The sequence below is a fragment of the Grammomys surdaster genome, unplaced genomic scaffold (genome assembly GCF_004785775.1).
Source record: "Grammomys surdaster isolate TR1022 unplaced genomic scaffold, NIH_TR_1.0 126679, whole genome shotgun sequence".
Classification (NCBI taxonomy): Eukaryota; Metazoa; Chordata; class Mammalia; order Rodentia; family Muridae; genus Grammomys; species Grammomys surdaster.
In genome coordinates this window covers 3,793,167-3,805,057 of record NW_021621467.1, presented here as the reverse complement: position 1 = coordinate 3,805,057, position 11,891 = coordinate 3,793,167, and the positions used below count along the sequence as shown (strand labels likewise).

At 38.2% G+C, this 11,891-nt stretch overlaps 1 protein-coding gene across 1 annotated transcript; it reads left to right on the top strand.

Annotated features, from left to right (window-relative positions):
• Nucleotides 1–1,422: 1,422 nt before the first annotated feature.
• On the top strand, nucleotides 1,423–7,444 carry CUNH3orf38 (chromosome unknown C3orf38 homolog). The gene is made up of 3 exons (XM_028761165.1): nucleotides 1,423–1,618; nucleotides 2,950–3,188; nucleotides 5,134–7,444. Exons 1-3 carry the CDS (start codon nucleotides 1,492–1,494, stop codon nucleotides 5,812–5,814), a joined length of 1,047 nt encoding a protein of 348 aa, XP_028616998.1. The 5' UTR covers nucleotides 1,423–1,491; the 3' UTR covers nucleotides 5,815–7,444.
• The last annotated feature ends 4,447 nt before the right edge of the window (nucleotides 7,445–11,891 follow it).

The following is an 11,891-nucleotide window of genomic DNA, read 5'->3' as shown; positions in this document are numbered from 1 at the left end:
GCAGAGACCTGCAATACATGTCTAAGGTATTTATCATAAGGAAACCCTCGTGGTTATCTGCAAGAATGATTTAGAAAATAAAAGAACTGAAGTCAGAGGTCAAACTTAAAAGATGCATGTCTACAGAATGGCCTACAAATCTCTAGATCAGACGATCCAATCCAGCAGACACCTGGCACATGTGGATATTAAAACTTTATTCAAATGCACATAAAAATTTGAAATTAATTCTTCAGTTTAATTAGTCCTTCAGTTTTACTACCACACTGCAAGATCTCAAAAGCCAGATGTGGACAGCGGTTGATGTTGGCAATACAACAATATTTTCATCATCTCAGAAATCCCCTTGGGCAGGGTTTGAGTCGGTGGCTCACCTGGGCATGATTTTCCTTCTCAGGGATCATTTGTTATTCTGGAGGTATTTTCACTTGTATCAACTGAGAGTAGGGGTACACCTTTCTTTGTGGAAATGTAGAGGTGGTGTTAAGCATCCTGCAACCTCTATAACAATAAATTACCCTGGCCCAAATCTCAATTGTTCTGTATTTAGAAAAGACTCTAATCGAAATCCAGTTTCTCCTTCTAATACGCACAGCACAAATCACTTTCTACAAAAGGTGTTTGTGTATATGTATTTTCCCCACACCAACCAAGGGACTATTAACTGCATTGGAGGACATCAACCACTAATTCAAATCTCATGGCAGGCAGATCCTGCAGCTAGAGGCGCAGTTCCAAGACTGTGTGGCACCTTGCCCCTCCAGCTCCACATTAGATGCAAATCTGAAGCCCCAGGTTGTTTCAGTTGTACTTAATGACCAACCAGCTGGCAACTGGGGTTCCACTACATCCTTTTTGGGCTCAGTTATAAATCTATTTAAAAGGCTGCGAAGCGTGGGATCACGGAGAAGCAGGTTATAGTGCTTTTAAAACATTTTCTCCCTATAGTGTTTAGAAGTGTAGCCGAAATTTTGTAGCTAAAGAATATCAAAGTGCTGGCTCACCTAACTCAGAGATGACCAGAAGAGGACAGACTTTCAAAGTTCCCGGGCCTTAGAGGGGAGTAGCACCTCCACCTGCCAACCCTGGGGTATGATGGAAGCTCGCTTGTGCTCTTGCCTCCTCCATCAGGCACGCGCGCATGCGCTGCACTTTAAGTCGCCCTTTCGGAGGAGGCTGTGCCGGTGAGTTTAAAAGTTCATTTCTAGCCAACCCTCCAGCGGAAGGATGCTCAGGACACTTTTTTAAAGTGCGAACTGTAGAAGTCTACTCCAATATAAGCCGGAACCACAAGTCCCGATCACGTTTCCACGCTGTGTTTCTGAGGAAGCACTTCCGCCCAGGGGGGGGCTGGAATATCCGAGTCCCTTCCGGCACTTGCGATTGCTTGAAAAGGCACTTCCGGTGTCTGTTGCCAAGGCGCCGGCCGGCCCGCGGGCCGTGAGGGCGACATTGGTGGCGTCGTCCTCTGCCCCCTTCTCCGGGGGCAAGATGTCCGGACTCAGCCACTTAGAGTCGGAGGGCTGCCGAAACCTACTCAGCATGCTGGACAATGACGAGATCATGGCCCTTTGCGACACCGTCACCAACCGCCTGGTGCAGCCTGTGGACCGCCAAGGTAGGCGCCGGCATGGGGGCTCGTCACCCCCAGGTTCGGGTCAGGTCTGGAGAGGCGGCCCCGCCCAGGTTGTCGCCGAAGCCGCGGGAAGGCCTCTCTGGGCTATGGCTGCTCAGCTCTGCTGTCTCCTCGCCGGCCGGCAGAGCCGGGTCCAGGGGCGCTGGTGGGTCGGACAGTGGTATTGGCCGGGTAAAGCTTAGTTGACATATTGACCCAAGTACCAGCTGAGCCATTTTTTCATGATTTTCAGGAAGTCCCAGAGTGTGTTTCAGTTTTCAGTTTTGATTTCCGAGGAGATCAGTCAGCTCTTGCTTTCTTTTCTTTCAGCCCGAAGAGAGTGTAATAAACACCTTTTGTGGGTATCTTAGGCAAATACTCACTGAAACAAACAAAAGGCAGACAGTTTTAATCCACATATGTCAAGGAATGTTCAGTCTCTATGTTCTACATTCTTAGTTGAGAAGTGGCAAGACCACCAATTTTTTTTAATAATAAAAAAAGATTGTATAAAAGACACAAAGAATATACATTAACAAATATCCTAAATACATTAGTGAAACGAATGTTGCTGAAAAGAAAAGAATAGGAATGACAAACAAAACAAAAAGAAGAACACAAACCTCCAAAACAAACAAATTTAGTAGCTACCCTGAAATGGTTGGGAAAAAGATGATAGCATTTTCAGGGAAGTTTAAAATGGGGGCATTAAACATCCTGTGTGTTTGTGGACTAAGATCTTTGGAAGATAGGTGTAATGAGTGCATTTTCTTTTTTTTCTTTTTTTAAATTCTTGCTATTTTGCAACAGTAGTATATCGAAAGATATTTGGACTGTTTTCAGCCTGACTTTTAGTTTAAAAACAGTGTCTTGATTCTGTCGTTTCCCAGCTCTGATTATCTGTAGAATCAGAAGTTTGACCACATTCCTTGGTATCAACTATTGTGATTTTAATCATTTTCTCAAGGGTTGTGGATCTTAGGTATTTGGGGCATAGAAATAAATTTTTTCTGGGTCATAAACTTCCACTGTGTAGCTCTGGCTGTCCTTGACTCACTCTGTAGACCAGGCTGGACTCAAACTCAGAGATGTGCCTGCCTCTGTCTCCCACCACTACCACTGTCTTGCAAGGTAAAAGAAATTTAGGTCTAAAAGATTAAAAAAGCAGAAAAATGGGTAAGATAATTCTTGCTTTTCAAACCATAGCCGTGTTATGTAAAAGTAAGAATCAGGACAAGAGCTTAAATAATTTCAATAAAATTGTTGCTGATGTTGGACAAATTTACAAATGCCTTGTAATTGTCTATTAACTGTTGTTACTTTTTTTTTTCTAGATGCTATTCGTGCAATATTAGTATATAGCCAAAATGTAGAAGAACTTCTGAGGCGCAAGAAAGTCCACCGAGAAGTCATATTTAAGTATTTGGCAACACAAGGAGTGGTTGTACCTCCAACTACTGAAAAACACAATCTTATTCAGTATGCAAAAGATTACTGGGAAAAACAGTCACCCAAACTGAAGGAGGCAGCAGAGCCAGTTACAAAGACAGAGGACATCCAACTCTTTGAGCAGGTATACTAGATTTGTGCGTACGTTCTAAATCCCTGTTCTGTCTGAAACTGTACAATCCTGGCTCTGAGATACATGGTTCATAGTCCATTTGTTTTCCCGGTCTCTGTCTCCTTTACATACTTCAAGACCATGAAAGTTACTTAGAAACAGACTATTTCTCAGATTTACCATTGTGTATGTAATCTATTGAATTGGTATATTCCTTTTTCCATAAATGAGAATTATTATATGTTTGTAAAGTATGCTATATGAATATTTTTATTTTACACAAAGCAGGAAAGTTCCTGTAAGTGCCCTATTTCATTTTATAAGTCTACTTTAGGTAGCCATGTAAAACTTTCACTTTAGAAATTAAAAAAAAAAAAAATTCCTCTTTTCTTCAGTTAATCCTGGTTCCTCTCAGGTATGTGTGTATATTAAATATTGAGTACTTAATTTTAATTGACTGAACTCTGGATAACTTCTGATCTTTTCTATTAGGAAAGGATATTTTAAGCTCTTGTGTGCTTAATATTCTGAAAAAAATGCTCATTGCAATTTACTTTACTAAAAAGAAAAAAGAAATGGTCATTATGTTTATTATAAAGATAGGGAAAATATACTTAAATATCACATATCATACCAAATATATTGAATAGCAGGTACTTTATTTAGTATAGATTGAGGCATAGTATCTTATTCCTGGTGAAGTACTATATTTAGAAATGTTTAGAAGCATGAGATCTAGTTTATAGGATTTGTTTTTATAGTAATATTCCCTTTTAATTAAAAAAAAAAAAAGAAAAAGAAACAGTAGCTGGGTAGTGGTGATTTATGCCTTGAATCCCAGCACTTGGGAGTGGGGAGAAGCAGAGGCCAGTGGATCTCTGTGAGTCCTAGGGAAGCCTGATCTACATGTCGAGTTCAAGGACAGCCAAGGCTACACAAAAACTCTGTCTCAAAAACCAAAACAAAAATGTATTAATTCCAGTCATGGAAAATTACCCATTTCAGTTATCTTTGGAAGTATGTATGTGTTTAAAGAAAGTAGGGAGGCATTTTTAAAAAACAATTCTGACAACATGGTTAGAAAAAAAAAAGTCATTTATGCTAGAGCAGATACCATGAGTGCCAAGAGCTTTATTAAGTACTTTTCAGAATTTGTGATGTTAGAAAAATGCCCAAATTTCTTATGAGTTTTATTAATTACTGTAGTTGTCTTATTTTATCCCCTTTATTTACAGTCCATAAAGGATCCATCTGAAGTAATTGTAAAGTTTTGAGAGTTGTGTATAATCAGTTCTGAAAATCATGCACAATCATGCACATTATCATTGACTGTTCGTGCTGATATATTTTAAAGAGCTTTGTTCATTTCTTATTTTTGTAAACTTCTAGGACCAAGTTCATGAGCATTAACTATAACATCCCTGTATTACAGTTTCATAATTGGTTTTGAAGAGACAGGATATCAGAATAGGTAGAATGTTCCAAGCTTGTAACCTGGCATACAGAGATAAGAAACTTGGTGATTGCAAGCTCCAGATCAGTTTTGGATACATAGTAGATTCTTTCATAGAAAAAGAAAAACAGGAAAGATCTAGGAGACCTATCAGGTTTGATTCCAAACCCAGCAAAGAAAAGTGAATGGGCTGGAGTGGGGAGAGGGAGGATGGGTGAGAGGAAGAGAAGAAGAATGAATGGATGAGAATGCTTAGGGCTCATCGTGGACTGATGGGCTGCTGGGCTCAATCCAACTTTACCTCAGCCTCCTGAGTAGCTGGCACCTTACCTGGGTGACACTGAACCCAGCAATGGCCTTGTTCATTTTACTTGGCTAAAATTTAAGTTTAAAAGACTTTTTTTCTTTTTGAAAGAAGATTCTTTGGGCAGGGCATGGTCAGTTGTTAGGTGAACCCGTGGGTGTGAGAGGTGTCCTTCACTCTATTCCCTTCTCATTTCACAGCAGGCGAAGGAAGATAAAGAAGCTGAAAAGGTTGATTTTCGTCGCTTAGGAGAAGAATTCTGTCACTGGTTCTTTGAACTTCTTAATTCTCAGAATCCTTTTATGGGACCACCTCAAGATGAATGGGGCCCACAGCACTTCTGGCATGATGTCAAGCTTAGGTTTTATTATAATACCTCAGAACAAAACATGACAGACTACCAAGGAGCAGAAATTGTGAGTCTTCGCTTACTGTCATTAGTGAAAGAGGAATTTCTTTTTCTCAGTCCCAACCTTGATTCTCAAGGACTAAAATGTGCATCTTCTCCTCATGGATTAGTTATGGTTGGAGTTGCAGGCACTGTCCACCGAGGAAATTCTTGTTTGGGCATATTTGAACAAATTTTTGGACTTATCCGTAGCCCTTTTGTGGAAAATACTTGGAAAATCAAATTTATCAACCTGAGAATCATTGGAGGAAGTTCCCTTGCTCCTGGATCATCACTGAAACCATCTGTAACATTTGAGCAGAGTGATCTGGAGGCCTTTTATAATGTAATCACTTTGTGTAATAGCCCTGAAGAAAGACCTAATGTAAGGCAGATATTGGATAGTGGGACTGGAGACCAGGTTTTACATAGTAGTGATGAGGCGTTGTTGAACAAAAGGGAAATGAATCTGCCTAACCCTCTAAAGCATTGAGCACGGTCCCTCAGCCCGAAGAGCTGCAGAAACACAACAGTGACCATCTCTAAGCCACTGCAGATGTGAGAATTGACTTATTTTAGCTGAAATACCTTTTTGGACTACAGACTAATGTGAATACTTGCCTATTTCTACCTGAGTTACAGCAAATGTTCTGAGAACTTATTGCGGTCCACCAAATAAATCCCACTTTAGATGTTGTAGATACCTGTGTGCCTTAGAAACTTTAGGTAATATTTTCATTTTATTTAGTGACTAGCCTACTAATCTCTGTGCTTCCAAGTAGCAGGCATTAATATTATTCATGTTTATGGCTTATTGGATCTCTTACCAATGCATTTCACTAAAGTGTTGTCAAAAGAAAACAGCATTTTAACGATGTTTAATATAAGAAGTTTTAATTATATAAGATAAAGTTCAAAAAGTCCAATAACTTAGCCTGGGAAGAAAAACTCAGCTTCCCATTTGAAACTTCTTTTTCAGGTTACCTTTTCTAGTCCAAGCAAACATCTCAAAATCTGCTACTTTTCTGATTCAGTCCAGGCAGTAAATGCTGTTGTCAACACAGACCTTTTTACTGCTTAGGCTTCAGCCAAAAATTTACAGAATGTTTACTATAACACTTTAAAGATGGAAGGTATGTGTGGAAATTTTAAAGGTATGTGCAATCCCTAACAAATTGCTGTTCTTCTTCCTGATTGATCTTGACAGAGGTTGACTCTCCTCAAAATAACAAATCATAGACTTGTGCAAATAAAAACAAACAAATAGTAACAACCCATTTGGAATTTATAACATGGGTATGCACATATGCACACATCTATCCTAACAAAGTTTTCCACCTCTGTGTTACTCGATTTGAGAGCCAAAGTAGTCTTGACGTGTTAATTGTGTAGTTGCTTTTATGTTTATATCGCTCATCACCCAGTAACTAGTTGCTGATCCTGGATTTGGTTAGGAATTTTAATTTTTAAATTATCATTTGGAAGAAATTCTGGAAAATGTGATGATGTATTATACTTGTTAAACGTTTGCATTTGACTCTGATAACTGGGGAGACTGATGGTGGTTTCTGGAAGTAAGAGGTAAAGATTTCACCACCACCCCACCTTTGATTTTAGTGGCATGCCTCTATAAAGAGCACAAATCAGCATGTTGTAGCATAATAAAGAAGGGAAATTCTTAATTGTCTATTTAGATTCAGCCCCCAGTTCTTCAGGAGAGCTGGAGGCAATTTAACCACAGCCAAGCCGATTTTCCTGTTATTTTCTATATAGTAAGTATAATTAGGTATAAAGGAACAGTAATCTGCAAAACAGTTATCATGTTTATAAGACAAAACAACCAGATCACATTCTTACCCACCCTCTACCTCTACTTGGGTTTTGAAAATTCCATTTGATTTTATACTTCAGCTTTTCTTTTTTTTAAAATTTTTTTCCAGACAGTTTCTTTGTGTAGCCCTTGTTATTCTAGAACTTGATCTGTAGAACCAGGCTGGCCACAAACTCACAGAGATCTGCCTTCTGAGCACTGGTATTAAAGGTATGCTTCACACCTGGTTATACTTTCTTAGGTTTCAAGTCTCAATATAAATACCCTGAGTAAAGCAGAAGATTAAACATGATTCTTGGGCTGTTGTGTCACTACTATAGAAAGTTTTTGTTTGTTTGTTTTTAAAGTTATCTTCAGTACTGAATTTTTGAATTCTTAAAAAGCCTAAGGAAGGCACAAATTTCTACACAGCTTTAAATCAATTTGAAAAGTTTGAAGTATTGTTAGTAGATTGAGAGGATTGGCTACATTTTTCAGGTTAATATCTGCACTTGAGCTCAGAGCGGGTCCTCTGTGCAACAAAGTGATAAATGAGCAAACTCCTACACGGGGCTTAAGGTTTGGCCCCTGCGTGTTTGATTTAACATGTAGGTATGCAAAAACTTAGGTCTCTATTACTCAAACTTAAGAGAATAATGTATTTGGGTTTGGTGGGATATTCTTAAAACTGAGACAATCTAACATATATAGAGAAATAATGCAGAAAATATTCAGAGAAAGAAATCCAGAAGAATTGAAATCTGTTCCAGACATTTGGAACCAAGAGAAAATGCAAACATGGAATTCTTTGGCCCACGCCCTGTGTTATGTTAGGGAACAGCTGAAGCAAGCGTGGCTTTGCTGTATTCTATATAGCTAATACTTGAAAAATCTGGCAAGTTCAACTCTTTGCATAGAATATGGAATGATTGGTATACTGGCTAGTTTTTATATTAGTTTGATGCAAGGTAGTGCCTTGAGAGGAAGGAATCTAGATTGAGAAAATGTGTCAGAAGATGAGGCTGTAGGCTAGCCTGCAGAACGTTTTTTAAATTAGTGATTGATGGTGAAGGGCCCAACCCATTGTGAAGCCACCAGCTGCTGATGTTCTTGGTTTCTACAAGAAAGCAGGCAAAATAAGCAGGTAAGTAACACCCCTCCATGTTCTCTGCGTCGCTTTCTGCCTTCAGGTTCCTGCCCTGTTTGAGTTCCTGTCCTGACTTCTTTCAGGAATGAACAGTGACAGTGACATGGAAGTATCAGCTGAAAAAATTCTTTCTCAAGTGGCTTTGGTCAAAGTGTTGCATTATAGAAGTATTAGCCCTGATTAAAACTGTTGGGATTTCAGAGTTAGGGATCTGGGCTTTGTTAAAGGCTATTTTTTGCCCATAGCCTAATAGTAGGATATATAGTGTTAAAATGATTAAATAAAAATATTCAAATCTTGCACTGAATTTTAGGTGGGATTAAATTTAGATATTCTATTAGTATCTAAGATTATTTCATGTGTCTTAAAAACTGAAATGCCAAACTATAGGAAAAGGCCATGTGTAATTTACTAAGCTGCCTTGTGAACAACAGCAGATTTGGAGATATTCTGCTTTCTTCCCAGAAGGTTTCCAGAAGGTTTTCTAAGAAAAAAAGCTGATTACCTAATCTTACTAAAAGTTATAATGAAAACAAAACACCAGAAGACGATATAAAGAACTGCTTTAAAACATGATTATAGCCAGATGTGCGATTTTGACCCCAGCAGTTGGGAGGTTTACTGTTCTACTTAAGTGAGTTCAAGGACAGCCAGGACTACATAGACCCTGTCTCCAGACGCCAAAATGAAGTGAAATACTGATTATTAACTGTGTCTTGACCAAAATAGCTCTTTGCCTGAGTAGATCATAGAAATGAACAAAATCTGTATGATTAAAGTATGTTGGTTTCTTATTCTCACATCCCTACAGCACTTTTCCCGCCCTCCACCCTTCCCATCCCTTCACTACTCCATCACCTCTCCACCATACCCACTCCTGCATTTCTGCTCAGAAAACAGCAGGCCTGTCGGATATAACAGGTTACAGTAAGACTAGGCACAAACCTTCATATCAAGGCTGGAAGAGGCAGCCCAGTAGGAAGGAAAGGGTCCCAAGAGCAGGCAAAGAGTCAAGAGATACCCTCTCCCCATTCTCAATGTTAGAATAAACACCAGCCTTTTTTAGCATAAGGGGAGGGTGGTGTTCTTTCAAAGGTATTGGATTTTTCAACATTTCAGTGAGTTCATGAACCTTTGCAAAGCACATTTGAGTCCTGTAGATTTATTATAATCCATGATAGGAAACATCTATCATTTGTTTCCTGACTGCCCTCCTAATGTTAAAATTTTAGATAGCGCCTGTTCTTTTTTTTTATTTTTTTTATTTTTTTTGGCTTTTTGAGACTGAGTTTCTCTATCTCTGGCTGTCCTGGAACTCACTCTGTAGACCAGGCTGGCCTCGAACTCAGAGATCTACCTGCCTCTGCCACCCAAGTGCTGGGATTAAAGGCGTGTGCCACCACTGCCCAGTGAAAGTGCCTGTTATTAAGGCAATGGGATAAGGCTAATGAATGAAAGTGTAATCTCTAGGGAATTTTATACTTTAAAAAAATAATTGTTGGGGCTGGTGAGATGGCTCAGTGGTTAAGAGCACTGACTGATCTTCCAGAGGTCATGAGTTCAAATCCCAGCAACCACATGGTGGCTAACAACCATCTGTAATGATATCTGATGCCCTCTTGTGGGGTGTCTGAAGACAGCTACAGTGTACTTACATATAATAAATAAATAAAAATTTAAAAAAAAAATAATTGTTACTTACAAACTTTATTTTTCAAAAGATGTTAAGATTAAATCTACTGAAATCTACTGAAATTTTATCATTTTGATAAAATGACTGGTAGCATGCTTTGGAATAGGAGTTTCAAGTGTTAGCCTCATACTAAGACAATGGTTATTTATTAGTGAATGCATTTCGATGATTTTAGTGAATGGTTTCCAAGAACAGTAGTATTACTGTATAGTTCATATATATGGCCACAAACTGGTCCCTTCCTCATCTACTTCCTGCAACCCTTTCATAATCTTTGCATCTTTTCAATTTGGACATAGCATAATTGCAATGTTGGAAAATTGGATCTGGATTCTCAAGTTTATTTGAAATATATTAATTCTCTACTATTTATAAGTCATTGAGTCAAGTGTAAAACATCACTAGGTTGATTGGTTAAACATGTTGAGTTTAAAGTTTAAATCTCATTCTTGGAGTTTTGATTGCTTTAGAGTATGAATTTCTTTAGGTTGAAAGATTTTGATGGACCCTTTTGTATAATCATAAAGACAAATTAATTGAAAATTTAAACAGTCAGAAGGATTCATGCAATATAGATTAAATATAAATATAGAATATAACTTAACACCATTTAATTTAGATTTGTAAGGAAAACTTCCAAATTATGAGAATGTGTCAAATGTGTTAGTTTCATTTTGTTAGCAAGTCTTTTTAGCAATTTTTAAGTAGAACTTCAGTTATATATTAAAATTACTCTATTTACCTTGAATTTAATGTGATGTGTAAAGCCAGAACTCCAGCTCGATGTATGTAGAATCATGAAATGATTAGCCTAGAATTTTGAAACTTCCAAATTCTTCTTTCTGTTAATAATCTTTTTCTTTTTTAATCATTTAGTGAGCTTTATGATAAGTGTGTTAACACTAAAAACTGAAATTATTTATATCTCACTTATTAAGCTTAAGGACTTATAAGAAAAATTACCAAGAACCATAACTTGTCTGATGAGCAGTTTTCTAACAAAAATGTTGGGGGAGGCCTAGGTGTGTAGCTCAGCGGAATGAGTTCTTGTCTAGCACCCAGGAAGGCCTTGGGTGATCCCCAGCACTACGTAAATAGGTGTGGCTGTGTATACCTGTAGTGGCAGCACAGGGGAGGCAGTGGTCATAGGATCAGACTGCTCATCATCTTTGTCTGTATCTGAGTTTAATTAACACCCGCCTAGGATAAGAAAAAAAAAAAAACAAAATACAGAGGAATGCCTTATTGTCGAAGCATTTAGTTCATAAATTTACACATTCTAGCTTTACTAATGATTAGTGGTACATAGTTCATACTCCTATATTAAGTTGCTTTTGTCTCCAGAAGTTGAATGTTGCTAGAGCTATAGTATTTTACTTTGTAATCAATCCTCTTCCTCAAGTTACTTATATGGGATGAACAATAGATAACTTCACTAATTATATGACAGTTACCTTTCTGTGTATATTGAATGTATTAATTTATTTACTGTGGCAGTAGGAATAGCTGATGTTACAATGTAGGGTGGTTTTTTGTTTTGTTTTGTTTTGCGGTCTCAGCCTAGCCCTGGCTGTCCTGGAACTACTGTGTAGACCACACTGACCTCAACTCACAAGAGATCTGCCTGTCTCTGCCTCCTCGGTGCTAGCATTAAAGGTATGTGCCACTGCATCTGATGAGAATCTAGATTGAAACCCAAATACTCAAAGACGATTTATAATGATGCCATTACATTTTTGTATTGCATATAAAAGATTAATGTTTAGCTCTTTTTGACCAGTCATCCTCAGAATGAGCATTGCCATTTGCTGTCATCTTTTAAAAGCAAAGATGGCTTATATTTTAAGGGATATTTTCCATATATTTGTGGTGTGGTGTGTGTGTGTGTGTGTGTGTGTGTGTACACCATGGTTGGCATGC

Bases quoted from the DNA above. Each gene is read 5' to 3' on its own strand.
- CUNH3orf38 (XM_028761165.1), top strand. From the start codon at position 1,492: ATGTCCGGACTCAGCCACTTAGAGTCGGAGGGCTGCCGAAACCTACTC. The intron at 1,619-2,949 runs GTAGGCGCCGGC...TTTTTTTTCTAG, and splicing joins GCAGCCTGTGGACCGCCAAG to ATGCTATTCGTGCAATATTA. The intron at 3,189-5,133 runs GTATACTAGATT...CTCATTTCACAG, and splicing joins ACATCCAACTCTTTGAGCAG to CAGGCGAAGGAAGATAAAGA.